Source organism: Euleptes europaea, chromosome 7 (assembly GCF_029931775.1).
Source record: "Euleptes europaea isolate rEulEur1 chromosome 7, rEulEur1.hap1, whole genome shotgun sequence".
Classification (NCBI taxonomy): Eukaryota; Metazoa; Chordata; class Lepidosauria; order Squamata; family Sphaerodactylidae; genus Euleptes; species Euleptes europaea.
This window is the reverse complement of record NC_079318.1, coordinates 81,927,556-81,955,403: the sequence shown is the minus strand read 5'-3', so window position 1 is coordinate 81,955,403 and position 27,848 is coordinate 81,927,556. Positions and strand designations below refer to the sequence as shown.

General features: G+C 49.3%; 1 protein-coding gene across 1 annotated transcript in view; it reads left to right on the top strand.

Moving 5' to 3' along the window:
- The first annotated feature begins 337 nt into the window (after window positions 1–337).
- Window positions 338–27,848, top strand: part of CDC42BPG (CDC42 binding protein kinase gamma) — a 69,217-nt gene continuing 41,706 nt past the window's right edge. Inside the window, exons 1-3 of the mRNA XM_056853637.1 lie at window positions 338–521; window positions 23,760–23,851; window positions 25,365–25,448. Of these exons, the coding sequence (XP_056709615.1) occupies window positions 338–521; window positions 23,760–23,851; window positions 25,365–25,448 (360 nt within the window). The remainder of the gene's footprint in view (window positions 522–23,759; window positions 23,852–25,364; window positions 25,449–27,848) is intronic.

Genomic DNA, 27,848 nt, shown 5'->3' with positions numbered 1-27,848 from the left:
GGAAGGGTCCCCCCAGGGTCATCTAGCCCACCCCCCTGCCCCAGGATTCTGAACCCCCCCCCCGCCCCCAGATCCGAACCGTCCCGTTCGGCAGAGTCCCGGGCAGGGGTGGGGGAGCAACCCCGCGCCCTCCCAAGGCCGAGGGTGGCTCCGTCCCCGGCGGCGGCAGGCGGGCCCCGAGCGTCCGCCCACCTGGCCCAGGTGTCGGGTTGCGCCCGTCCCACCAGCGTCGAGGCGGGGCCCGGCCGGGCTGCGCCGCTGCTGCTGCTGCTGGAGGCGGCAGATCTGCTCCGCCGCCGTCGTCTGCTGCCTCGACGGCCGCGGCGGCTGGTGGGCCATGTGCAGCCCCGTGGAGCGGCGCCTGGCCGGGCTGCGGGAGGGGGCGGCGGCGGTGCGGGGCGAGGGGGCGGCCGGCGACCCGGGGCTGGAGGCGCTGCTCGACCTGCTGCTCTGCGTCCACCAGGAGTGCAGCGGCGCCCCCCTGCGGCGGGAGCGGAACGTGCAGCAGTTCCTGGCCTGGGGTGAGTGGGGCGAGCTCCGCCCTGCCAGGGCTTCTGCCCCTGTGCAGAGTGCGGCGCCTGCCGTTGCGAGCAGTCTCTTTGGCGCGCTGGGGCCGGCGGGCAAGGCTTGTTTTTTTTGGGGGGGGGACATGGATGCATTGTTTAGAGCAGCCCCCTTCCCAGGTTGAAAGGCAGATATCAGTGGCTTCTGTCTTACTACATGATATTTGCCTTCCAAAGAAGAATTTGTACTCCTACCTGAGACAACTTTGAAAAAGTACTCCCGTTGTACATATGAATATTTATAGATGGCTGCTGTAGGTCTTCTGTGTACACTTTGTCGTGTGTTGTCTTTATATTCATGTAGCTTATAAACATTTTTGCACTTTGTTTGAAATTGTCATCGCTCCTGTACTGATTTCCACTTGACACTTGTACAGTGGTGTCTAATTTTCCCCCAACCTCCAGGTGATAGCTGGAGATCTCCTGCTGTTACAACTGATCTCCAGCCGATGGAGATCAGTTCACCTGGAGAAAATGGCCTCTTTGGCAATTGGACTCTATGGCATTGAAGTCCCTCCCCTCCCCAAACCCCTCCCTCACGCTCCGCCCCAAAAACCTCCGGCTGTGGCGGAAAGGGACCTGGTAACCCTTTTGAGCACAGACCCAGAGTTGGAAGCTGGGGAGGAGGGTTGCCAACTCTGGGTCGAGAAATTCCTGGAGATTTCAGGATGGAGCTTGGAGAGGGTGGGGTTTGAAAAGGGGAGAGTCCACCTTCCACTGCAGCCGTTTTCTCCAGGGGAACTGGTCTTTGTGGGAGGTCAGTTGTAATTCCAGGTGGCAACCTTCAATTAAGCATTGAGTCCTTCCCTGAGCATGTGCAGAAGGCCTTCCTTCCCCCGCAGTGGATTTGTGGAACCCACTGCCACGGTGGCTGTGACTAGTTGCACTGGGAACTGCTAAATGACCAACCAAGGCATCATCTTTGGCATGCTGTAGACCAGGGCTGCTGTAACGCCCTTTCTCCCAAGAACAGGTGGTACAAAAATAGACGGGGGGGGGGGGGGAACGCTCTCTCAAAACAGTGGCCTAGGTGCTGAATTCATTGATCCAGCCCAGCAATGGTGAGCCTTACGTTGATCGGATTGACTTCTGTTTCAAGAATGCGAACGCTTTCTGCGTTAGACAGAACTCTTCAGCGGGCGCTTCCGTTGTGTTTTCCTAGCTGCAGAATAAACGTCAGCCAAGTTGTTTTGAGGAGGTCTTTCTGGTGGTTTCCCTGCATCCCCACCCTGTTCCTAAACTCCGCCCTCAACGCTTGGGATCTTTGCTGTCCCTCCACACGGAAGCGTTGGGGTTCCTTCCGTGGGTAGGAAACAAAATACATCTCCCAGCTCTGCCTCATTCTGCCCCTTTGCATCACAGAGAGGGAGAGAAACTGAGTCATGGAACAGTGTTGATGTTAAATGCGAGGAGAATGTGGAAGAGCCAGGAAGGGACCTTCCCATTTCTCGATCGGCTGGTCTGGTGTGGTTTTCCTACTGCATTTTCACTGTCTGGTAAAGAAGCCACTGGTGAAACGGGGAAGCCGCCACAGCGGGTGACCTGTGAGTTTGGCACCCAGCCTCAACTCTGCGGCGCGCGGAGAACCAACCACATTTGCAGTGGAGAACCAACCACATGTGCAGTCGCCGTCGACCAAAGGAGCCACATTTACTTCCAACTGTAGCATGAGGCCTGTCCCTCAGGCAGGCTCAGAGCTTACCCGTTCCTCTGGTGGCAGCTTTTTTAAGGTGGGAACCACCTGTCAACTGCAGTCCATTTTCTTGAAACATGGGGCAGGTGCCGCACTGGGGATCGGTCCTCAGAAGATCCAGAGGTGGCATATCCAAGAGCCACATGTGGCCCCTGAGCCCCTGAGCAAGCATCATTGTGCTCAGAAGAAGAAGAGTTGGTTTTGATATACTGACTTTCTCTACCTTGTAAGGAGAATCAAACCGGCTTACAATCACCTTCCCTTCCCCTCCCCACAACAGACACCTTGGAGGTAGGTGGGGCCGAGAGAGTTCAAAGAGAACTGTGACTGGCCCAAGGTCACCCAGCTGGCTTCGTGTGGAGGAGTGGGGAAACAAACCCGGTTCTCCAGATTAGAGTCCACCGCTCCTAACCACTACATCACACTGGCTCTCTATTATAGGCTTTGGTCACAGATTAAAAAAATGATGCTTTGGAGCCCCGAAGTGATGCAGAGAGGAACTCTGAGAATCTCCCCCCCCCCGCCCACGCAGCAACACAAAGGAATTGTACAAACTTGAACATTATTACTTTTCATCTATGGGGGAGAGAGCCTGGCATTTACCCCTTCAGTGGTTGCCACAAAAGTGCCTTGACCTGCTAGGCAGCACAGTGAAAACAGACGAGGCGATGGTGCTTGAAGAGATCCTGCCCGGTGTGGACTTTGGGGGCAAAGGGTACAGAGCTGTACAGCTGGAACTTGAGATTCAGAAGCCCTCTAGTGTAACACCCCTGGGCTGTGTGGTGTAGTGGTTAGAGTTTGGACTAGGACCTGGGAGACCCAGGTTCAGATCCCCTCCGTGCCGTGGAAGCTGGCTGGGTGACCTTGAGCCAGTTGCTTTCCCAGCTGAACCTACCTCACAAGGTTGTGGTTGCGAGGATAAAATGGAAGAGGGGAGAACGATACTGTTTGGTTTCCTCCTTGGGGAGAAAAGCAGAGTATATTTTAAAAAAAAAATAAGCATCACCTTGCTCCCCTGCCTTCCTACCCAACCCAGTCCGAAAGCAGATGCCTTGCAAAACAAGGTGCTTGTAGAGCTATCAGCTTATCTGGAAAGCGGGCCAAGCCACTCTCTGCAGGGGGGCGGTGACAGAAACTGCCAGGTTGCTCTCGGCTGTGAGGACGGGCAGCTTAATTTTGTTTTTTTATGGCTTAGCCTGGGCTTTTGGGGCACACAACGTCCTGTTTCTCCCCAGCTTGGCTGAGACAGGCAGCAGGGATGTTGACTAGAGGGCAGCCATCCCTTTACCTGGCCAGCCCCTATCCTAACTGTCCCCGTTTGTGAGGCAAGGCTGTGGCTGATCCTCCCTCAACTTCATTTTGATGCTAACGACTCCTTTGATAGGGTGATAAGGAAGTAATTGAGCGCTGTCGCTTTCTTAACATCTAATGAAGTGGGCTGTTCTCCACAAAAGCTTACGCTGGGATAAAACATTGTCCGTCTTTCAGATGCCACAGGGCTCTTTTTTGTTTTCCTTTGAGATGTCCAGAGTTGAGCAGTTTGCCTACCTAGGGCTTGGGTTGGTTGGATGGTTTTGGGAGTCACACCCTCATCCTCTGCAAAAGCGGAGCTCCAGATCAGACTGATTTCTATTCCATGCGACGTACTTCCTGTTTTCCACCAGGTCTGGATGGGCATGACGCAATGCCAACCTCCAGGTACTAGCTTAGGGTTGTCAGGTCCGGGTTGGGAAATACCTGGAGATTTGGGGGGCGGAGCCTGAGGAGGGTGGGGTTTGGAGACGGGAGGGACTTCAATGCCATAGAGTCCAATTGCCAAAGTGGCCATTTTCTCCAGGGGAACTGATCTCTATCAGCTGGAGATCAGTTGTAATAGTGGGAGAACTCCAGCCACCACCAGGAGGTTGGCAACCCTATACTAGCTGGAGATCTCCTGCTATTACAACTAATCTCCAGCCAATAGAGATCAGTTTACCTGGAGAAAATGGCCGCTTTGGCAAATTGGACTTGATGGCATTGAAGTCCCTCCCTTCCCCAAACCCCACCCTCCTCAGGCTCCGCCCCAAAACCTCCCACCGGTGGCAAAGAGGGACCTGGCAACCCTACATGATGCCCTTTTCACTGACCTACATTTGCCCAAACCTAGATTTGTCTCCTTGATGGGGGCTAGGAAACTGGTAGCTCTTTTGGAGCTTCAGTGCCTCTCTGAGGACGCTTGCTTGGGCAGCTGTATTGGGAGCTGCCGTTACGTCTTGGTTGAGGAGGCCTTAGGACAAAAAAAACCATCCAGGCTAGTCTAAGGGGGCTGTTTCCCTTGTTCTAGTATGGTAGCTCTGTGAAACAATCCTCGTGAGGGCTTCAGTACCAACTTTTCCCAGTGAGAGAAGAGGCTAAATGAGGAGGAGAGTGAAGCCTGTGGCTTTTTCAAAGTACATTTGGGTGAAATGTAACGGGGGGGGGGGGAGGAGTACATCCCCTCCTTGTTCTTCCGAATGCGCACCTATCTACTTCCTTCCTGGAAGGCAGAGCCAGGAGAGTTCTGGGTCATCCTCCCAAGAGCTCAAGCATGGCTCTCTTTGCTGTGGAATGCACTCCTGTGCCTAAGGAGCTTGCGTGGACGGCATGGAAAACAGGCACACCCTCCCAAATAAATCCTTCAAGAATACCTGGAGTCCTTAGTATTTGTTAATGGGAGCAAATATACCCTGATGTTTCAAGGAGACAATGACTGAGGGAAGTGAGGGGGGTGAAGCTGCTTGCTGGGTCGTTTTTTCCAGAGCTGTTTGTTCTACTGACAGGGTGATAGGCCCAGATGCTTCGCATTTGCAGAGTATTTTGCAATGTGGCAATAGATCCCCCAGGCCTGAACAAATCGCATGCATGCTGTGCACCAAGGAATTCGTAAAGATTTATCTCGTATTTATCCCACCCTTCCTCCGGAGAGTTCTGTTTTATCCTGACAATAACCCTGTGAGTCAGATTTGACTGATTGCAAAGGGGTAGCCGTGTTAGTCTGTCGTAGCAAAATTAAGCAAAAGTCCAGTGGCACCTTAAAGAGTCCCTGGAAAAGACAATCATGCTTGAAGTGGAAGGCAGCAGGGAAAGAGGAAGACCCAACAAGAGATGGATTGACTCTATAAAGGAAGCCACAGGCCTCAATTTGCAAGACCTGAGCAAGGCTGTTAAGGATAGGATGTTTTGGAGAACATTGATTCATAGGGTTGCCATAAGTCGGAAGCGACTTGACGGCACTTAACACACACATACCTTAAAGGCTAACAACATTTATTTCACTCTATAACTCTATAGAGTGGATTGACTCTATAAAGGAAGCCACAGCCCTCAATTTGCATGACCTGAGCAAGGCTGTTAAGGATAGGATGTTTTGGAGGACATTGATTCATAGGGTTGCCATAAGTAGGAAGCAACTTGACGGCACTTAACACACACATATCTTAAAGGCTAACAACATTTATTTCAATATTAGTTTGACTGAGGCGAGAGTGACTGGCCAAATGTCACCCAGCAAGTTTTGTGTTTGAGCGGAGATTCGAATCCAGGTCTTCCCCTAATCTAGGCTGACAACCACTCCAACACTTCTCGTACGGTGACTGAAGGGTGCTTTGTGGATCCCATAGTGTGAAGGGGTGCCTATGAAGTGAAAACATTCCCCCCCCAGCCTTACTGGTATAGCTTTTCACACACACACCCAGCACATAGATGGGGTGTAGTGGTTAAGAGCGGTGGTTTGGAATGGTGGACTCTGATCTGGGTTTGATTCTCCGCTCCTCCACATGAGCGGCGGAGGCTAATCTGGTGAACTGGATTTGTTTCCCAGCTCCTACACACGAAGCCAGCTGGGAGTCCTTGGGCAAGTTACAACTCTGTTAGAGCTCTCTCAGCCTCGCCTACCTCACAGGGTGTCTGTTGTAGGGAGAGGAAGGTGATTGTAAGCTGGTTTGAGTCCCCCTTAAGTGGTAGAGAAAGTTGGCATATAAAAACCAATTCTTCTTCTTCTCCTCCTCCTCCTCCTTCTTCTCCTTTCGCTTCCCAGCATTTTTGTTGATACATAGCAATCCCCTCGGGTGCCTGTTCACATGATCCGGAACGTGCATGTCTTTCCTTCTACTCCGATTGTGATCTGTACATATGGAAATGCAGTGTGTGGATTTGTGCTTCAAATATGAGGGAGCCGAAGGACTTGTTTTAAAGGAGGCGTGCTGGGCAGGTTAGGGAATGATGGGGTGAGGGTGTTATCTTGGGTGTATCACAATAGCATCAGTGGGTCTGTGTGCGGAGACATTGATATGTGCTCAGAAGAGATTGATCTGTCAGGGAAGTGCGAGGGGTCACCCGCCATTCTCAATTAATTCTGATTTAGATCTATACCTGCAGTCCCGCCAGAAGGATTCTGTCCCGTGGATCCCATGTAGAAGACATGTACCTGTTTGCAGAGCTAAGAAAACACATGATTGGCCGACAACCATTTTATAGGGGTTTAAGAGGCACCTCTGAATTGGTTTAGACTTACAGCAGGAAAACCAACTTCAGTGTCTGAGACAGTACCCGTTGTAGTTTGGGGGGGCTGTGGGCAGACAACAGCAGCACGGTTGGTGGAGCACATGCAAGCAGGTGGGCAAGGAAGGGCACGCAGACAGGTGGGAAAGGAGATGTAAAGGTGTGTGGATAGGATTGCAAACTCCAGGTTGGGAAATACCTGGAGGTTTTTGGGGTGGAGCCTGAGGAGGGCGGGGTTTGGCAAGGGGAGGGACTGCAATGCAGCGAGGTTGAGCACGCTGCCGTCCCTCTTGCCATGACCAGCCGCAGCCCACAAAAGGCTTTTTAAAGGAGGTTAGACAGATTCATGGAGGAGTGGTCCCTCAGTGGCTACTAGCTGTGGTGCCTAAAGGGAACCTTCATGTTCAGAGGCAGTCAGCCTCTGAATACTGGGTGGTAACATCAGGGGCAGGCCTTGGCCTCTGTGCCCTGATTGCTGGCCCTCCAGAGCAACTGGTCGGCTGCTGTATGAGGTGGGATGCTGGGCCAGATGGACCACTGGTCTGATCCAACAGGGCTCTTCTTACAAAACAGTCCAAGGCAAAAAGGGATGGATTCCTTCAGCCCTTTGGACTGCGCGAGGCACTGTATGTATGACTCCGTCCGTTGGAGCCCTGGCAAGAGTTTGATGTCTGCTTCCCTAATCAGCCTTTCCAGCTTGTGGTGGGAACCGCTGTCAAGTCGCAGCCGACTTACGGCGACCCAGTAGGGTTTTCAAGGCAAGAGACGAACAGTGGTGGTTTGCCTCTGAAGGACTTTTTTTGGGGTGGTCTGCTATCCAAGAAATAACCAGGTCTGACCCTTCTCAGCTTTCAAAATCAGGCCAGCCTGGGCCATCCAAAGCAGGGCAACCTTTTAAGCTAGCCATTAACAAACATTCCCTGTTGAGCACCTGAACAGCTAGGTGACCTTATCAGCTGAGTGCCGGGACTAGGCAGCCAAGTTGAAGAGTCGGACTGTTGTCTAGCCATCATCTCTGATATTCTGAAATTGGGGCGAATTCTGCAACCACCAGAGTAGAGATGGGTACCCCCAAAGCAAACTCTTTCCTGCCTTCCCCATGCCTTGCTTCCAATTTGGCTATGTTTGATCTGAGAGTTTTTGGTTCCAAATGGCACTGGGGATCCACCCCCTGCAGTATATTGCAGCCTCTAGATCAGGGGTGTCGAACTCAATTGTTACAAGGGCCAGATATGACATAAATGTCACTTACTTGGGCCAGGCCAGGCCTGGCCTCCCCAGCCATGATCAAGAGTGGGGTGGTGGTGGCTGGCTCGGCTGGCTCGCAGGCTGGATAAGAGCTCTCAAGGGGCCGGATCCAGCCCGCGGGCTTTGTGTTTGACACCCCTGCTCTAGATGTAATGCATCTTTATAATCTCAAAACTAGTTATCACCTGTCTGCTTTACAGCCAGTCTGATATAGCAGTGTCAGTCTAGGATCTGGGAGACCCCGGTTTGAATCCCCTCTCTGCTATAGAAGCATGCTGTGTGACCTTGGGCCAGTTACAGACACTCAGCCCAACCTCCCTTACAGGGTTGTTGCTAGATCACGATGGGTAGCCATAATAGTCTGTCAATAGCAGTACAAAAGAGCAAGAGTCCAGTAGCACCTTAAAGACTAACACAATTTCTGGCAGGGTATGAGCCCAGGCTAGCCTGATCTCGTCAGATCTCAGAAGCTAAGCAGGGTCAGCCCTGGTTAGTATTTGGATAGGAGACCACCAAGGAAGTCCAGGATTGCTGTACAGAGGAAGGCACTGGCAAACCACCTCTGTGAGTCTCTTGCCATGAAAACCCCAAAAGGAGTCGCCATAAGTCGGCTGCGACTTGACGGCACTTTGCACACGCACATGAGAGCCGCAGCTCACTTCTTCAGATACAGCTAAAATGTGAGTCCATCTATCAATCAGAGAAGAGTGAATTAGACACACAATGGCAATGTAAATGTCAAAAGCAAGTAAATGACAATAGCAGGCATGACTGGATGAGGTGTGATATGCAGATGGATAGTAGGCGTGGAGAAATTAGCATTGGTAATGACTCAGGAATCTCAGATCTCTATTCAATCCAGGAGAATGCTGGATTGTTGCTGAGAGGATAAAATGGAGGAGTGGAGAATGATGCCATAAACCCCACTTCAGATAAAAACAAAGTATAACTGTCTAAATAAATAAATAAAACCCTTCTCTTTCCCAAACTGCTGCCCTGCTCATGCAAGATTCATAAAGAAGAAGAAGAGTTGGTTTTTATATGCCGACCTTCTCTACCACTTAAGGAAGAATCAAAACGGCTTTCAGTCCCCTTCCCCTCCCCACAACAGACACCCTGTGAGGTAGATGAGGCTGAGAGAGCTCGAAGAGAGCTGTGACTAGCCCAAGGTCACCCAGCTGGCTTCATGTGTAGGAATGGGGAAACCAACCTGGTTCACCAGTTTAGAGTCCACCGCTCATGTGGAGGAGTGGGGAATCAAATCTGGTTCTCCAGATTAGACTCTGCCGCTCCAAACCACCGCTCTTAACCACTACGCCATGCTGGCTGATTGATTCTAATTGAGTAGAAGGAAACTGTCAGTCACAGAGAGCTGTGCGGGAAGTGAAAGGCCTGAATCTTCAATGGGAAAGTTCACACCAGGCCTTGGGAAAGGAGATGCCATGGCTCAGTGGTGGAGGAGGTCCCAGGTTCAATCCCTTGCTGCTGCAGGTAAACAGATACGGTGATGTGATCGTTCTCCAGTGGTGACCCTGAACCTTCACTGCCAGTCAGAACAGGTAATACTGTGACCTTGATAGGCCAACGGTCTGACTCCGTGTGAGGCAGCTTCATGTGTTTGTGTCAGGCTGTGTCCTGGTGGGTCAAAGACTACAGGGCAGGGGGACCAAAGATGTGCTAAGGAGGGTGCTGAATTCTGTGTGTAGGTTTGAGCAAAGCACACAAAGGATTGTCTCCAGGTCTCTTAACGGTGAGGTGGCTTCTTCTTATTGCGGTCTTGCTTCTTTCTGTGGCCCTTCATGGGGACGGCAACCTCTCGCGTCCCTGGACGCCAGGGGCCTCAAGCTTGCCTGTCTGAACCTTTCTGCTGCAGCAAACAATTTTGCTTTAGTTCTGGGGAAAAAAAGTGATGTAACTCTTACCACCCAACCCCTTCCCCTGTGGCTCCTTCTTGCCATGTGAGCTACGCTCCCCAACCAGACAGGACCTGTTCTTCAGGTCTGGGTGCTGGGCGGGTGTGTCCTTGATCCTGCAGTGTAGATATTTCTCTGGGACCTGTGCTCTGCTTGGTTGGTGGCGGGCTAGAAATTGACAATTGGATGTGCCTCAGTTCTTAGGCAGTGGAAGGGAGAAAGCCCGGAGGTCGTCTGAGGACTCCTTGCAGGAGGAGATGGTGGGATGTGCTCAGAGTGGGAACTTGGCAGAATTTTTTTTTTTCCGAATAAGCAAACAGGTTTGAAATAAATGCAGACAAACCGATTGTAGGGGTTGTGCTTTGGGGAAATTTACAAATGCTGACCTGAGTTCCACAACAGTAGATCATTGCTGCAAACAAAGGCCAGCTTGTGTCACATAAAGCTGCCTTATACTGAGTCATACCGTTGGTTTAGCAAGGTCAGTATTGTCTTACCTGACACGTAGTGGCTCTCCAGGTCTTTCAGATCATCTACTTTCTGATCCTTTTCTGGAGATCCAACCTGAGACCTTTTTCCGCACAAAGCAGTTACTCTTTGACCCAAATAATTCACAGTGGGTAGCCGTGTTAGTCTGTTTGCAGTAGTCAAAAAGGGCAAGAGTCCAGTAGCACCTTAAAGACTAACAAAAATATTTTCTGGTAGGGTATCTGAAGAAGTGAGCTGTGGCTCACGAAAGCTCATACCCTACCAGAAAATATTTTTGTTAGTCTTTAAGGTGCTACTGGACTCCTGCCCTCAATGACCCAAATTTGCCAGTGGGTTGTGCGGAAGAACTCCAGCTTCCATGACATTGAAATGCAAATGCGCTTGACAGAGCCGTGATCATTCATCTACACTTGAATGGGATGCTTGTGACTGGTGGTGGTACGTAGCCTTTGTCTGTGCTCGAGAGCCCCACCTTGTGAGCCCATAGACTGAATGCAACCCGCTGAGCTTTCCCAGCTGGGCCACATGACACAGTTGGCCATCTTGCCACCTCCCTGAGGTGTGGAGAGGGAGACTCGTCAGGGGAAGACTGGCCATTTAACCTGCTAGAAAAGGTCCTGGTGGGCTGATAAACCACAAGGCCTCTGGCGGTGGCCAGGAACAAGCAGAGCTAAGCAGCACCTCCCGCCCTGCCGGAATCTAGAGATTCCAGCCTCCAGGTAGGATCTGGGGATCCCCTGGAATCACAGCTCATCTTCAGAGAAGAGGCTGTGGCTCAGTTTGTAGAGCATCTGTTCGGCATGCAGAAGGTCCCAAGTTCAATCCCCGGCATCTCCAGTTAAAGGGACTAGGCAGGTAGGGGATGTGAAAGACCTCTGACTGAGACCCTGGGCAGGAGCTGCCATTCTGAGTAGACAATACCGACTTTGATGGACCAAGGGTCTGATTCAGTATGAGGCAGCTTCATGCATTCATGTGTTCAGACTACAGAGATCCGATCCCCTGGAGAAAATGGCTGCTTTGAAGGGTGGGCTCCGGAATTGTACCCCACTGAGGTCCCTGTCCTCCCCAGGCTCCATCCCCAAATCTCCAGGAGTTTCCCAACCTGGTTCTGGCAACCCTACTCCCGTCCCCCCGCCCGTCCCCCACCAGTGGCCAGGGGGGACCCGGCAACCCTGTTGGAATTGCTTGGCTGAGGCCCTTCAGCAGCAAATATTCGTACGCTTTTCCTGTTTTGTCGCTTTAAACTTTGTTGTCCACCTTGAGGCTCAGTGAGAAAGGTGGACTATAAACAAAATAAACCAACAAGGGTGGGTGTCAGCTCAGCGGTTGCCTTCTCCCACACTGCCCCCAGAGAAGAAAAGTTGGTTTTTATATACCCCTTAAAGAAGAATCAAACCGGCTTACAATCACCTTCCCTTCCCCTCCCCACAACAGAGGTAGGTGGGGCTGAGAGAGCTCTAAGAGAGCTGTGACTAGCCCAAGGTCACCCAGCTGGCTTCGTGTGGAGGAGTGGGGAAACCAACCCGGTTCACCAGATTAGCGTCCGCCGCTCGTGTGGAGGTGTGGGGAATCCAACCCGGTTCTCCAGATCAGACTCCACTGCTCTTAACCGCTCCACCACACTGGCTCTCAGAGAGAATGGATGAGCTAACGCGGGTGGGCGAGACCGCTGACCGGGTCCCAGGTGAGTGGCTCTTGTGGGGCTGATTTGCTGGACCACAGGGGGAGCTCGGCTCGGCTTGTCCCTGGGGTGCTGTGATGTCCCCATCCGCTCCCAGGTCCCCTGGTGACACAGGTGTGTTTTACACAGGTGTAAAACACCAGGCCAAAAACCCCACCTCGGCTCTCTGTCCCCGTTTCAGTCTCCACCCCCTCCTCTCTCACACACACACAAGATGCTCCCTGCAAGTAAGTAAATACCAGTGACGCTTCCCCACTCCCCTGCCGAACTTTACCAATGGGGAGTCGCTGCCCGCCTGGGCTCATGATTGAGGGAAAAGGAATGGGTAAAAGTGTTTGTTGTTCCTGTCGTCAAGGGAACTTGGCAAGGCGAGGGAACCTGGCAGGTAGGCTTGGGATCCTGACCTGTCTGCTGATTTCTGGAGGGCTCTTCTGTCACAGGGAAAAGCCTAAAGAAACAGCACGCCCAGCGCAGCGCCTGGAGGAGGCGTCGGCTGCGCTCAGGTCTCGGTGCGCATCGCCAGCCCTGTGGGTTGCGGAGCACAGTTTGATTTAGAAGCCGCCGTGAAAACAATCCACATCCTGGGCCAAGAAAAGCTGCTTTCTGCAACAAGAAGAACTAAATGGGGCTGGTTTTTGCATAAGTGGGTCCGTTTCTGCTAGCCCTGTCGGGGAGCAAAGCCCGGTCCTCCTTGGCTTCCCCGGCCACGCAGATTTTTGTTTGGAAGAAAAGCTAAGATTCTTATAGCCCAACCTGATGCATGCTTTATCTGGAAGAAAGTCCTCTTCTGTTCAAGGGGTTTCTCTCCCAAGTTTTATGCCTGGATATCCTAACTCCACTCTGGTATGATTTCTCCCACATGTCAGTGGTTGCCAGTTCCAAACACATGTCTGAAATACTCGTAAGTTAGCCTCCTACAATGTGAACAGAAGAACACAAGCAAGGCCCTGCTGGATCAGACCAAGGCCCATCAAGTCCAGCGGTCTGTTCACACAGTGGCCAAACAGGGGCCTCTAGGAAGCCCCCAAACAAGACGACTGCAGCAGCACCATCCTGCGTGTGTTCCACAGCACCTAAGATAATAGGCATGCTCCTCTGATCCTGGAGATAATAGGTATGCATCATGACTAGTTTCCATTTTGACTAGTAGCCATGAATACCCCTTTCCTCCATGACCATTCCCCTCTTAAAGCCTTCCAAGTTGGCAGCCATCACCACATCCTGGGGCAGGGAGTTCCACCATTTAACTATGCCTTGTGTGAAAAAATGCTTCCTTTTATCTGTTGTGAATCTCTCACCCTCCAGCTTCAGCAGATGACCCCGCGTTCTAGTATTATGGGAGAGGGAGAAAAGCTTCCCCCTGTCCACTCTCTCCAAACCATGCATAATTATGTGTTCTGCCTCTGTGTTCTCCTGCAAGTTTCAGTTGTACTCCTGACAACATGGATCCTGCTTCTTCTAAGGTGCGATTCCCTTATCGTGGCTGGCCTGGGAACCCTTCCTGTGGCAATGTTCTCCGGTGGGAGTCTAAGGGAGATGGCCCAGTGCCAAAAAGAGCCCTGTGGTTAAAGAGGTATCAGAGGTTGTGGGGCAGAAGAGGGCAGTGACCCATGGGACGGGGTTGCCTTTCCATCGTGGGGCGGGAAGTTCAGACCCAGCGGTGTCCCCATTTTGCTTGCCATGGGAGGAATGTAGCCCTGCTGGTTCCCCCAGGCGTGTCTAGGCCAGACCCCGGGTTTTCCGCCGTGGAGCTGTGATTGGAAATATTTTGGGAACAGAGGAGCGCCACAGCAGTTCATGAAGGGGACATTCCTCTCTGCCAAAGGATCCCAGCGGCCGCCTCACTGTCCTGATTTTGGGAATCCAGCTCTCCCCGACTCTCTGTCCTCCTGGGCCAGATTCTGACAAACCAGGTTAGGAGACCAGGCAACCTAGGTTTCTCTCCTCCCGTGTGAGCTGTGGGCTGAAGCATGCTGGGAGAAGCCAGGACTCCAGGGTTCTCCCCTCATCGGGAGCAACAGCAAGGACGAAAAGGCTAAGCTCAGCAGATCTAGGAGTATCTGCATGCCAGGAGGAAGTTGTGTTACCGATCTCACCCCATGGGCCCCTTGCTGGCAAGAGCGAGGGAGAGGTGCCGGCGTGCCTTTGTCTGCCAAGCTTGTGCCACAAGCTTTCTGCTGCCAGCCTTCCTCCTCCCCTGCCCCTGCAGCAGAGAGGGAGGCTTTGGGAAGAATCGGCTGCCAGCCCAGCCCATGGATGAAGCTTTCTGTGAGACTGGCATCTCTCTCTCGAGGTTGGCCCCTTAGGTGCAGCAGGCTTTCCCATCCAAGCGCATGGACGCATATGCACGAACACGTGAAGCTGCCTTATACTGAATCAGACCCTTGGGTCCATTAAAGTCAGTATTGGCTGCTCTGACTGGCAGCAGCTCTCCAGGGTCTCAGGTAGAGGTCTTTCACATCCCCCAGTCCTTTCAGCTTTAGATGCCAGGGATTGAACCTGGGACCTTCTGCATGCCAAACAGATGCTCTACTGCTGAGCCACAGCCCGTCCCAGCAAGGCAGCCTCGGCTCTGATGGAAGCAGGATAGTGGGAAAGATGGCCTCTTAGCCTGAGCTGGTGTAGCTCCTCTTGTTGGGCCAAGAAAGTGCTGAGTACTCTGACATTAATGAGGCGTACAAAACAGACCCATCCATAAACTGGTTTGTGCTGGAGAATTTGTTCTCCCCATCACAAGGACTACCATCACCCACCTGGCCTCCTCCTGTCTCATTATTAAGTTAGGGTTGCAAGGTGTCTCTTCGCCACTGGCATGAGGTTTTTAGGGCAGAGCCTGAGGAGGGTGGGGTTTGGGGAGGGGGTGGGACTTCAATGCCATAGAGCCCAATTGCCCAAGTGGCAATTTTCTCCAGGTGAACTGATCTCTATTGGCTGGAGATCAGTTGTAATAGCAGGAGATCTCCAGCTAGCACCTGGAGGTTTGGAAATCAGACTACAAACTAGTGCCTAGGATAGGATGTTAGCAAAAGAAACGGCACTTATGGCAACAAATGCAGAGAAATACTCAAAGCTTAACCATAAATATCAATGTATAATATAGAAACAAGAGTACAACAGTACAAGAGCAAAACATAGGAACAATGTCCCTGTTATAACAACAATGGAAAGGTAAAGTCCAAGAATGCCAAGAATAAAAGGTTTCCGGTTTTCTACGTAGATCCGCCATCCACTTGTATTGTATGGCTACATGCCTTGATCCCAGAAACAAGAGTACAACAGTACAAGAGCAAAACATAGGAATGGTAAAGTCCAAGAATGCCAAGAATAAAAGATAGGTTTCCAGTATTAAGTCCTATTCTGCACAAGCTTTTTCAGTTCTGGCAATCCCACACATGTTCTGAGGAATAGTGATTGATCATCGCGGGATTGCCAGAACTGAAAAAGCTTGACCGAAATAGGATTTAATACCGGAAACCTATCTTTTATTCTTGGCATTCTTGGACTTTACCATTCCTGTGTTTTGCTCTTGTAGTGTTGTACTCTTGTTTCTATATTATACATTGATATTTATGGTTAAGCTTTGAGTATTTCTCTGCATTTGTTGCCATAAGCACCTGGAGGTTGGCAACCCTACCATAACTGCTGAGGTAAATCGAGTCCATGGGAGAGGAGGCCTCAATCCCTATGGAAGATCACTATCTGGTGATGTGGGGCTGTGCCGTTGGCACTGGTCCCTCAGGAGAGGGCTGTTTCTGTTGGTACTGTGTAGCAAGAAAGCTGCCACAGCTGGAACATGGGAATATGGCTCTAGAGGAGGCACACCAGCCTCCAGGTGGGACCTGGGGATCCCCTGGAATCACAGCTCCTCTCCAGACTACAGAGATCGGTTCCTCTGGAGAAAATGGATGCTTTGGAGGGGGACTCTATGCCATTGTATCCCACTTCCTGTCATCAGGAGGGAAGGGGTCATGGCTCAGTGGTAGACCCTCTGCTTGGCATGCAGAAGGTCCCAGATTCAGTCCCCGGCATCTCCAGTTAAAGGGATTGGGCAAGTATGTGATGTGAAAGACCTCAGCCTGAGACCCTGGAGAGCCGCTGCTGGTCTGAGTAGACAATACTGTTTTCAATGGACCAAGGGTCTGATTCAGTATAAAGCAGCTTCATGAAAGTTTCCCACCCTGAAGCTGGCACCCTGACCCCGCCCCCCCGCATTTCCCTGAGGTGGCCAGGGGGAACCTGGCCACCCTACTCTAGAGCCAATGTGGCCCAGTACAAAATCAAATATGGCTAGAAAGAAAGAAAATGAATGAATGAAAGAAAGATAAAACTTTATGCAAAGGTACTGTGGAGAGGTAAGTGGGATACTAGAATAACCAGTCTGCGAATAGAATGGCAGACAAAGATTTGGATGGAACTAAAAGGCTTCTTGCCCTGACCTGGATGGCCCAGGCTAGCCTGATCTCGTCAGATCTCAGAAGCTAAGCAGGGTCAGCCCTGGTTAGTATTTGGATGGGAGACCACCAAGGAAGTCCAGGGTTGCTGTGCAGAGGAAGGCACTGGCAGACCACCTCTGTTAGTCTCTTGCCATGAAAACCCCAAAAAGGGTCGCCATAAGTCAGCTGTGATTTGACGGCACTTTACACACACAAAAGGCTTCTTAGCGAAGGTTTGCAGAAAGGGACATGATAGAGGCGAACAGTTGCCAGTAATCCAAATGCAAACCATGTGCAGATTTATGCCAGTACACTAAAACAACTGTGCATAGGTGGGGCCTGGAGATCTCCCAGAATTACAATTGATCTCCAGATAACAGAGATTATTTCCCCTGGAGAAAATGGCTACAGTGGAGAGTGGACTCAATGGTATTATATCCTGATGAGGTCCTTCCTCTGTCCAACCCCCTCCCTTTCCAGGCTCCACTGCCCCCAGAGCTCCAGGAATTTCCCGACCCATAGTTGCCAACCCAATTGCACAGGGTGTTCCTGTGTATATTGAGTAGGGTTGTATTGTGAGTAGGGTAGGGTTGCCAAATCCAGGTTGGGAAATACCTGGAGATTTTTGGGGTGGGACTTGAATGGGGCATAATACCATAGAGTGCACTTTCCAAAGCGGCCATTTTCTCCAGGTCAACTGATCTCTGTCACCTGGAGATCAGTTGTAATAGTGGGAGATCTCCAGCCACCACCTGGAGGTTGGCCACCCTAATTGTGAGACCTTGTGCAAGCCACTAACACAATAAAAACTCGCAACAACCAGTGTTCAAGACTGGAAACATTATGGATTATTAATCCACACGTCAAGTATTAGTAAGATTGGGTTGTGTGTTTTCAGTTATGCAAATAGGCTTCCTTATTCTAGCTGTCTGTTGATCTCATGCTCTGAATTTTGATGTAATTTGGTAGTTTAATTATAAAAAGTTGCTGACCCCTGAGCTTAGAGGACTGGGGGTGGGGGGAAGGACTGTCCATCACACATTCGCCCTCTCCTTCCCAGTGCCGCTTTCTGCTGCTGCAGCTGAGTTATTCAATTATCTTCTATGTTCCATTTGTTAATTGCCTTAATTTGCTTTTTTATTGCATGCCTCCTGGAGTGTTGTCATTATGGGTGAAAGGAGGTCTATTAAATAAACAAACCATGAGAAGGAGCGAAGAACTCTGACTGCTGGCAACTCTGTTTTGCTTTGCTCACAGGTCAGGCCAGGCCATGAGGTAGGGTTGCCAACCTCCAGGTAATAGCTGGAGATCTCCTGCTATTACAACTGATCTCCAGCCAACAGAGATCAGATCACCTGGAGAAAATGGCTGCTTTGGCAATTGGACTCTATGGCATTGAAGTCTTTCCCCTCCCCAAACCCCGCCCTCCTTAGGCTCCGCCCCAAAAACCTCCTGCTGGTGGCAGAGAGGGACCTGGCAACCCTACCATGAGGTCTAGTGACATGTTCTTTGGAAAGCAATTTAAAAGTAGGTCCCTCCCAGCTGCTTCCCCCCCCCAGTGTAGCGAGTGGGTAATTGTGCGGCACACACCCAGTGCAGCTTTTCTGGCCAGTCGTGTGGGTATTGGTTAGGGTTGCCAACCTCCAGGTACTAGCTGGAGATCTCCTGCTATTACAACTGATCTCCGGCCGACAGAGATCAGTTCCCCTGGAGAAAATGGCCGCTTTGGCAATTGGACTCTATGGCATTGAAGTCCCTCCCCTCCCCAAACCTCCTGCCGGTGGCAAAGAGGGCATGGCAACCCTAGCATTGGCTTTGCTTTTTTCTTTCCCTGGGACTCCTGGAGGAGACAGGTGCCACAACAGGAATGTGGCTGCCAAGTGGGGCATGACGGGGCACGCAGGGATAACGCCCCGCCTGGGCGCAGAGAGGAGCAGGCGAACAAGTCCGATCACAGCGACTCTAAACTTGTGATTGGGAGCCCGGAGAGGGGAGAGAGCGACAGCATTTCCACCTGCTTCCTTGTTTCGCTCTTCTCGAGCTGGGGAGGGGCTGTGGCTCAGTGGTAGAGCATCTGTTTGGCATGCAGAAGGTCCCAGGTTCAATCCCTGGCATCTCCAGTTAAATGGGGTGGCAAGTAGGTGATGTGAAAGACCTCTGCCTGAGACCCTGGAGAGCCGCTGCCAGTCATAAGAACATAAGGAAGGCCCTGCTGGATCAGACCAAGGCCCATCAAGTCCAGCAGTCTGTTTACACAGTGGCCAACCAGGTGCCTCTAGGAAGCCCACAAGCAAGACGACTGCAGCAGCATTATCCTGCCTGTGTTCCACAGCACCTAAGATAATAGGCATGCTCCTCTGATCCTGGAGAGCATAGGTATGCATCATGACTAGTCTGAGCAGACAATACTGACTTGGATGGACCAAGCGTCCAATTCAATATAAGGCAGCTTCATGTGTGATCCATGTGTTCATGTGATGTTGCAGCCAGGGCCTGATGCCTAGTGGTTAAAGCAAGGCGGTTTGAGAGCCAGCACCCCGGGGTTGAATTATGCTCAAAGGTGTGTGGATGGAACTTGGCTCAGACCCACACATCTGTTGCTGACTGGATCAGGCTTGCTTGCATTTTGCTCTGCGGTGGTCCTCTCCACTCGCCCACACAATTAAAATAATAATTAATAATAATAACCTGACCCTGGCAACAGATTCCCACAGCCGCGTCCATGGCATGCACCTCCTCCCCTCAGCCCTACTAAGAAGCAGAGGCTTCTTTTCCCACTTTCCTCAGCACTGCTTTTGTCAGGAGGTGGACTCTACTCTGAAGCAGCGGAAGCTAATCTGGTGAACCAGGTTGGTTTCCCCACTCCTCCACATGAAGCCAGCTGGGTGACCTTGGGCTAGTCACAGCTCTCTTAGAGCTCTCTCAGCCTCACCTACCTCACAAGATAATTCACAGTGGGTAGCCGTGTTAGTCTGTCTGCAGTAGTAGAAAAGAGCAAGAGTCCAGTAGCACCTTAAAGACTAACAAAAATATTTTCTGGCAGGGTATGAGCTTTCGTGAGTATCTGAAGAAGTGAGCTGTGGCTCACGAAAGCTCCTACCCTGCCAGAAAATATTTTTGTTAGTCTTTAAGGTGCTACTGGACTCTTGCTCTTTTCTACTACTACCTCACAAGGTGTCCATTGTGGGGAAGGGAAGGTGATTGAAAACTGGTTTGGTTCTTCCTTAAGTGGTAGAGAAAGTTGGCATATAAAAACCAACTCTTCTTCTTCTGTCCCAGCAAGGTGCCCAAGCAGAGTGGGGCTGACCCTCTTCACTCAGACACCGGCCTGCTGATTTAGTTTGGGGGCCCTCATTGGGATAAGTTCTCCCCTTCACCCCATACTACAGAGCGAGGAGTGGGCAATTTTTGGTTTCTGCACACATTGTGTTTCCAGTATCATATATGTAAAACTCTTTGCCTCCGAAAAGTACTGTACAACGTATCTGTCAATCATAGAGAGCCTGTGTGGTTTATTGGTTAGAGAGTCAGACTAGGATCTGGGAGACTCGGCTTTGAAACTCTACTCTGCCCTTAGGGTTGCCAACCTCCAGGTGGTAGCTGGAGATCTCCCGCTATTACAATCGATCTCCGGGCGACAGAGATCAGTTCCCCTGTAGAAAATGGCTGCTTTGGCAATTGGACTCTATGGCATTGAAGTCCCTCCCCTCTCCAAACCCCGCCCTCCTCAGGCTGCACCCCAAAAATCTCCAGGTATTTCCGACCCCAGAACTGGCAACCCTATCTGCCATGGAAACTTTTAATTATTTTATTTCATTTCATTTCTACCCTGCCTTTTCCCTCATTGGGGATCCAAAGTGGTTTACATCATTCTCCTCTCGTCCATTTGATCCTCACAACAACCCTGTAAGGTAGGTTAGGTTGAGTGTGTGACTAGGCCAAGGTTACCCAGTGTGCTTCTATGACAGAATGTGAATTCAAACCTGGAATCTCCCTGATCCTAGTCCGACACTCTAACCACTATACCACCCAGCTTGCTGGGTGACCTTGTACCAGTAACACACGCTCAGCCTAATGTACCTCACAGGGTTGCTGTGAGGATAAAATGGAGGAGAGGAGAATAATATGAGCCACTTTGAGGACCCCCGTTGGGGAGAAATTCAGATGATAAATGAAGTAAATAAATAAACCATAATAATTTGTGGTCTGAGTCCACATCTCATCAAGGTCTAAATTCAAAGGGACACAGACTTTCTCCCCCCCCACCCAGCCCCCGCTGCTTCCCAGCTTTACCAATGATTTACCTTCCGCTCCTCTGTTCTTATACGTTCTGCCTTGTTGCCCCCTTAGGATTCCTGCCTCCCTTCTAACACCTATGGGAACCTTGCTGTCAGTCGAAGGAATTACAGGGGCAAATTCTCCAGCATGGTCTAGTGGTTAAGAGCAGCAGACATTCGATTCCCCCTCTCCTCCACATGAAGCCTGCTGGGTGACCTTGGGCCAGTCACAGTTCGCTCAGAACTCTCTTGGCCCATGTGGAGGCAGGCGATGGCAAATAGGGTTGCCAGGTCCCTCTTCGCCACTGGCGGGAGGTTTTTGGGGTGGAGCCAGAGGAGGGGGGGCTTCATATACGCATTGTATGTTCTAATATTCATATACGTTGATATACAGTGTATATGAATATTAGAACGTACAACGAGGAAGAGGAGTTGTAGCACAGTGAAGCTTCAAAATTATTGAGAGAACCCACGGAGGACACACAGAAGACTTTAGGCTGAAGAAGCCTTATTGTGAAACGTGAGACCAAGTACCTAGGAAACACGTTCTATTGCTGTTGCCTTCATTTTCGGTTGGCTATCCCGGCCAGTTAAGTCCGGTCCTCTTGAACGGCTCAGTTGCTGCAATGACACGGTTGCTTTTTGAATCATTGGATTGTGCATCTCTCAGGAGCCAGAGACACTCTTCACCAGCTGAATCCCTCCCAGTGATATGGAGACAACAGAGGAGTTTCCTTGTCTGGTGACTGGGGACAGTGTTCCTTTAATACGGCCCGCATTTTCGACTTTGAAAAGGGGTGTATTTGTTATCACATTCGGTTTGGTGGTTGTTTTGTCATTTTTGTATCTTGTGATTAGATAGAGTGAGGTTGTTGTTCGCATTGTATGATATTGCATGTCCATTTGTTTAATAGAGTTTAAATTTGAGCTACATGCTGTTATTTTCTGTGAGCTACTCTCATTACAGCATAGGATTGTTTTGGATATTAGTACCTGGAGGTTGGCAACCCTAGCCAATACCCATGGGACTGCCCAGAAAAGCTGCACTGGGTGTGTGCCGCACAATTACCCACTCACTACACTAGGGGGGGAAAGCAGCCTGGAGGTTGGCAATCCTAATGGCAAACCACCTCTGATTGTCTCCTGTCTTGAAAACCCTACGGCGTCGCCATAAGTCGCCTATGACTTGATGACACACACACACACACTCCATGCTTTGTATCTTTTTGTCCATGAGGCTTTCCCAGCACTGTTTTTTTTGGAGAATCTTAGGCGGCTGCTAGGGAAAGGCTAGGAAAGATACGCCTCCACAAATTCCTTGTGCTTGTGGTTCATGGGATCCTACCCAGAATACCTGAAGAGCTTGTACATGCATACACCCAGTGCATGTAGGACTTGTTTGGTACAGTTGATTTCCCAGATAAAATCTGGAAATTCACTGCACGGTCTGAGGCATTGTAAATCGGATTGTCAGCGCGTATGCCCCATTGAATGTTATGTCCCCCTTGAGGATGGCTAGTGGTGTTGGAAAAGGGGAAGTACACTCTTATGCAACAAGGAAATCTGTCATTATAAAAGCTGGTTCCCATCATTCTTCACACTGCAGGGCAGGGGTTCTCACCATTGGGATGTCAGCCTCCAGGTGAGACCTGGGGATTCCCTGGAGTTACACCTCATTTCCAGATGACAGAGATCAGTTCCCCTGGAGGAAATGGCTGCTTTGGAGGGTGGACTCTATAGCATTGTACCCCACTGATGTTCCGTGTTCTCCCCAACCTGGATCTGGCAACCCTATCCCCATCCCCTGCTGGTGGTCAGGGCAGACCTCACAACCCTACTTCCCAACCTTTTTGAGCCCGAGAGCACCTTTAGAAATCTGACACAGGGTATTTGGTTGATGACCTGAAAGTTATTGTTCTCCTACAAAGGAACTTCAAGGGGAGACTCCACTGTGAAATTAATTAAAATTCACTAACAAGCTTTAGGCGATTTATTCCCCAGGTCTTGACAGGGACTTGGGATTCCTTGCTGACTATAGGTGCTAATATTTTGCATATCCTAATTCTTGCAGATGGCAATCCTGCTATATCTTTGTAACTTCATATTGTAGCTTTTTATCTAGCATTAGATTTTGTATCAGTTTTACTTTGCCTGTCTAATAGGTAGAGGTGGCCTTTGCCCCTTCTGAGATAAATGATTGCTCTTTTTATTGGATCTTTATGTTAAACTGGACTTGGTAACATTCTTTGTAACATTCTTTTTATTTATTTAATTAAAACATTTATATCCCACCAGTCTACACATTTTTCAGAAGGCATCTTGCATAGATTTCTACACATTTTTTGTTTCCAAATTGTAGGTTACATTATATATCCCACCAAGGGTAAAATTCTGATTCCAGGCTTCCTTACCCTACGTGGGACCGGAATCAGAATTTTACCCTTGTTGGGATATATAATGTAACCTACAATTTGGAAACAAAAAATGTGTAGAAATCTATGCAAGATGCCTTCTGAAGGACTGAAGAAGGATTGTTAAATAGCCAAGAATTTGAAACGGTCGTATCCTCCATTTCTAGTGGCATCCATTGTACTACATGACATTTGTCTGCAAAAGAAGAATTTTTGTACTCAATTTCGGGACAATTGAAAATATGAATATTTATGAAAGATTTTTTGTAGGTCCTATTGTATATATTGTCCTATATTGTATGTAATTGCACATAGCTATTTATAAAGTTACTTGCACTTTGTTTAAGTAGTGTTTCTCTCCTGTACTAATTTCCAAATCTCTTGATATTTGTACAGTGGTGTCCTATTTCTCCCCCAGAACCTGGAAGTTGACAACCCTAGTGCCATTGGATTAAATTTGTTTATTCGGTCACTTGTCTTTAATTCAAATAAATCAACCAGCTTCTTCCTGTCTTTTTTTCGCCTTCCAGCCTCCCCTTTAGTCACCAGGGCGAAGCACCTGAATCTGCGACGAGATGACTTTGAGATCTTGAAAGTGATCGGAAGAGGGGCTTTCGGAGAGGTGCGTGCCAACGGTAGCCATCTTTGTGTCTAGGAAGTATGGAGACAGATGCCCTCTAGGGGAGAGGCCTTTGGGGGTATTTGAATTTTTATGTGGCTGTTCAGAAGGCTCTTGGAGGATGAAGCCCCTACTGGAAGGGGCTAATAGTAAAGAGTGGAACCCTTAATGTAGTCTGATCCCTGGGGAGGACCTCAGTTAACCTGGCTGTTGATTTCTAGGAAGCTGGAGGAGAGAGTAGGATAAAAATGGGTGACTTCGGCAGCTCCCCTCATTTTGTTTAGGGAAATGCATGTTCAGATCATGGCAAACAGTGAAAATATCAAGATCGGGGTCCCCAACTTTTTTGAGCCTTTTGGAACCGTTGGAATTCCGACACAGTGGTGGGTGCGGCTACAACGTGGCTGCCACAGGAGGCGGAGCCAACCAGAAAATGTCAGAGATTGAGGTTGTAGCCTACTTTAATAGTAATTCTTCAGTATTTCAGGCAGAAGTTCTGTTTAACAGGATGCGAGATGTAAATATTGTTGAATCGTTTGGGGACAGTGCCAAACGATTCTGTATTTATATAAGTTCTGTATTTATATAAGTGGAATGTTGCCTCTAAAGTCCAGCACAGCCACATTTCAGAGGAGGAAACCTAAAAAAATAAGGATATTATTAAAAACTAGGTTGAAAGGGAAATGTAAAGAGAGCCAATTCTCCTTAGGATGCTTGGAAGTTATTTAAAACCACAATAACTGAAGCTCAGATAGAATGTGCACCAGAAATTAGGGAAGGTAAACATCAGCTCCAAGAGGATGCTGGCATGGTTAATGAATAGCATCAAAGAAGACGAGAAAACTTCCTTTAAGAAATGAGAATCTTCTTAAAATGAGGAAAATAAAAAGAGTACAAACTCTGGCAAAACATGTTTTGAGTTGGAAACTTGGCGATGAAAAGGGAATTTGCGGACACATTGAGACAAACCAAAAATGTTACTTAAAAATTCCTGAGACAATTTAGGAATCATGGGTTAAGCAAAGAGGATGGATCCCTTCCTGTTGATTAATAATGAGCAGGTTGGTCCTGCAGAGATATGAATTGGGATCAGTGCTGTTTAACTTGTTTGGGTTTGTTCTGGAATTGGGGTACTTGTGACCAAAATTGTAGATGATACCCAAGTATTTAGGATGGTGAAAATCAATGTCAGTTGCAGAGAGCTCCAAAAGAGATCTATCATACTGGTGGGCAGCAACATGCCAAATGAGTTTCCTCATTAGTAAGTGTCAAGTGTTGGGGCATGAATATTTAACATTAGATATTTGCCGATAGGACCTGAATCTGACAGTGATTGACCAGGAAAGAGATTTTGGGCTGATAGCGGCCAGCTCGGTGAAATTCCAAACATTGCCTACCACGGTAATCCCAAAATCTACACCTGTGGTGGGTTTACCTCATTCTGGTAGCCCTTTGAACTGGCCATGCTGATGGTTAGTGAGAACTGGGCTCTTACACGACTCCTCTCTCTCCTCAGGTGGCCGTAGTGCGAATGAAGGAGACAGACAAGGTTTTTGCCATGAAGATTCTGCACAAATGGGAAATGCTGAAGAGAGCTGAGGTACTATATCCCACCCCCTTGTTCAGCCCCGTGGGTTTTGATAGCAGCAGGGATCCGTTGGAAGGGGGACTGTAGGGACCCAAGAATGGACCTCTTAAGAAAAGGCACAGACGTAGCTGTCACTTGGTTAGGATGAATTGGGCCAACACCGTGGGCCACAAGCTTTAAGGAGCCTTCACTTCCTGAGGTGGCAGACTTTGCTTGAGGCCTACCACTGGGGGTGTTTAGCTTGATCACCCAGGTGAGGAAGTTTGTATGGGGGCCATCACCTGGTGATTGGCAGTGGCTTGGGAACAGACATCTCCTGACAATGGAGAGAGGTGGAAAGAGCTTGTCCTTGGTCCTTCACCCCCTCTAGAAACAGCCCTGGAGACACTGTGAGAGGCAGATGCCTCATGCCAGGGGCTTGAGGATTCCCTCTTTGGAGTAGGGTTGCCCGGTCCCTCCTCAGAACTGGTGGGAGGTTTAGGGAGGTGGGGTTGGGGGGTGGCAATCAGCACCATCTACGCAATGACATCACTTCTGGTTTATGCGGAAGTCCCTGCATCGCACTGGGGAGACTCTCTAGCACTTGTGGGGAAAAACTATATGGTTTCCATAGATTTTTTTCATGAGTGCTAGAGCATCCCCCTAGTGCAATGCCTGCACTTTCACATAAACCAGAAGTGATGTCATCGCGAAGATGGGGCTGATAGCCCCTCTCTTCCCTGGGCCTGCTTCCGCCCACTGACCAGCTGAGGGTCGGCAGGCAGCCAGTATGGTGTAGTAGTTAAGAGTGGTGGTTTGGAGCAGTGGACTCTGATCTGGAGAACTGGGTTTGATTCCCCACTCCTCCACATGAAGCCAGCTGGGTGACCTTGGGCTAGTCACAGTTCTCTCTTAAAGCTCTCTCAGCCCCACCTACCTCACAGGGTTTCTTTTGTGGGTAGGGGGAGGGGGGAGGGAAGATTATTGTAAGCTGGTTTGATTCTTCCTCAAGTGGTAGAGAAAGTTGGTATATAAAAACCAAATCTTCTTCTTAATTAGTGGGCAATTGCCCATCATAACTGGGCAAATGGGAACCCTACTTCAGAGGGAAATGGGAGGCCAGTGCCAAAATGTTGCGTCCATTGATTATAAAACTATGATAATTGCTGCCCTTCACCTGCTTTAGAAGCTTGTTGCTTTTCAGACCAGCCAGCTGCATGGTTGGTGATCTGAATCGGGCTATTTATTAGTACCTCTTGAATTTTTTCTGTGGTACTAAAAAGGCTACATACACATTTTTGACTTGGTCTTCATAGGACAAGTTGAAATGTAGAGCCCTGAAAGGTCTTTGTTGGCTTATTTTCTGGAAATCAAAGTCAGTTGATGACTGTAGGTATTGTAGGCAGAACCGTCTGCAACTTTTCATGGCATTCAAGCACTGGAGCGGGAATCCTGCAGAAGATCTCTGCTAATGGAAGATGGGCGAGTTTCACAGATCCCCTTTATGCTGTTCCTGTAGGGATGCCAGCCTCCAGGTTGGGGCTGGAGATCTCCCGGAAATACAGCTGATCTCCAGCCTACGTAGACAGCTTATTTATTCATTATTTATTTATTTAAAACATTTATTCCACTTCTGGAGAAAATGGCTGCCTTTGGAAGGTGGACCTCTTGGCATTACACAGGTTCCTTGGGATCTTTGTCTCCCAGAAGGAGCAATTCAGAGAACATTCTGGGCTGCAGCAAGAGGAGGAAGATGAGGAAATCACGCTCTGCAGATGGGAATCCCTTCCATCTGTGGAAATCCTCTGTGGCATCCATGCCATAAATTAGAGCTATAAAAGTTGATGTTTCACAACAACATAATATCATTTTGCATGTCTATATTTAAATTGGCTGCTGTCTTTATTCTCTTTGTTCCGGTTAATGTCAAGCAGTGCGATTCTAGTAACATTTTCCTGGGAGTAAGCCCCGCTCAATGGGCATCAGTAGCATTCTTCAGCAGACCTGTTTAGGATTGTACCCTAAATGACTGGAAGAAGTAGTTGCTTCAGAAGTGTTTTTATGGAGAACACAAGATATACATATTTTTAAATAGTTTCAAAAATGTTTTTTAAGAAATTGAAATTAGTTCCGTAATATGAAAATCGACAGAGCCAAATTGGCAGAGTATACAGTGATGGCAAAATTGACGCATTTGGTGAACAGAAGACCTGAGGAGTTTCGGAGAAAATGGAAACCGTATACCAATTATGTGTAATCACACCATGGTTATAGGGGGTTAGATAATCAGAATGTCAATATTAGTAGTTTATAGAGATTGTAATAATAAGAGGGGTAGTATAAAGCAGATGTCTGTAAGCAGTAGTTTGATCAATTTTCAATTGAGTTTAAAGATTGATAAAATAACAATAGTATAAAGGTAGTAATAACAAA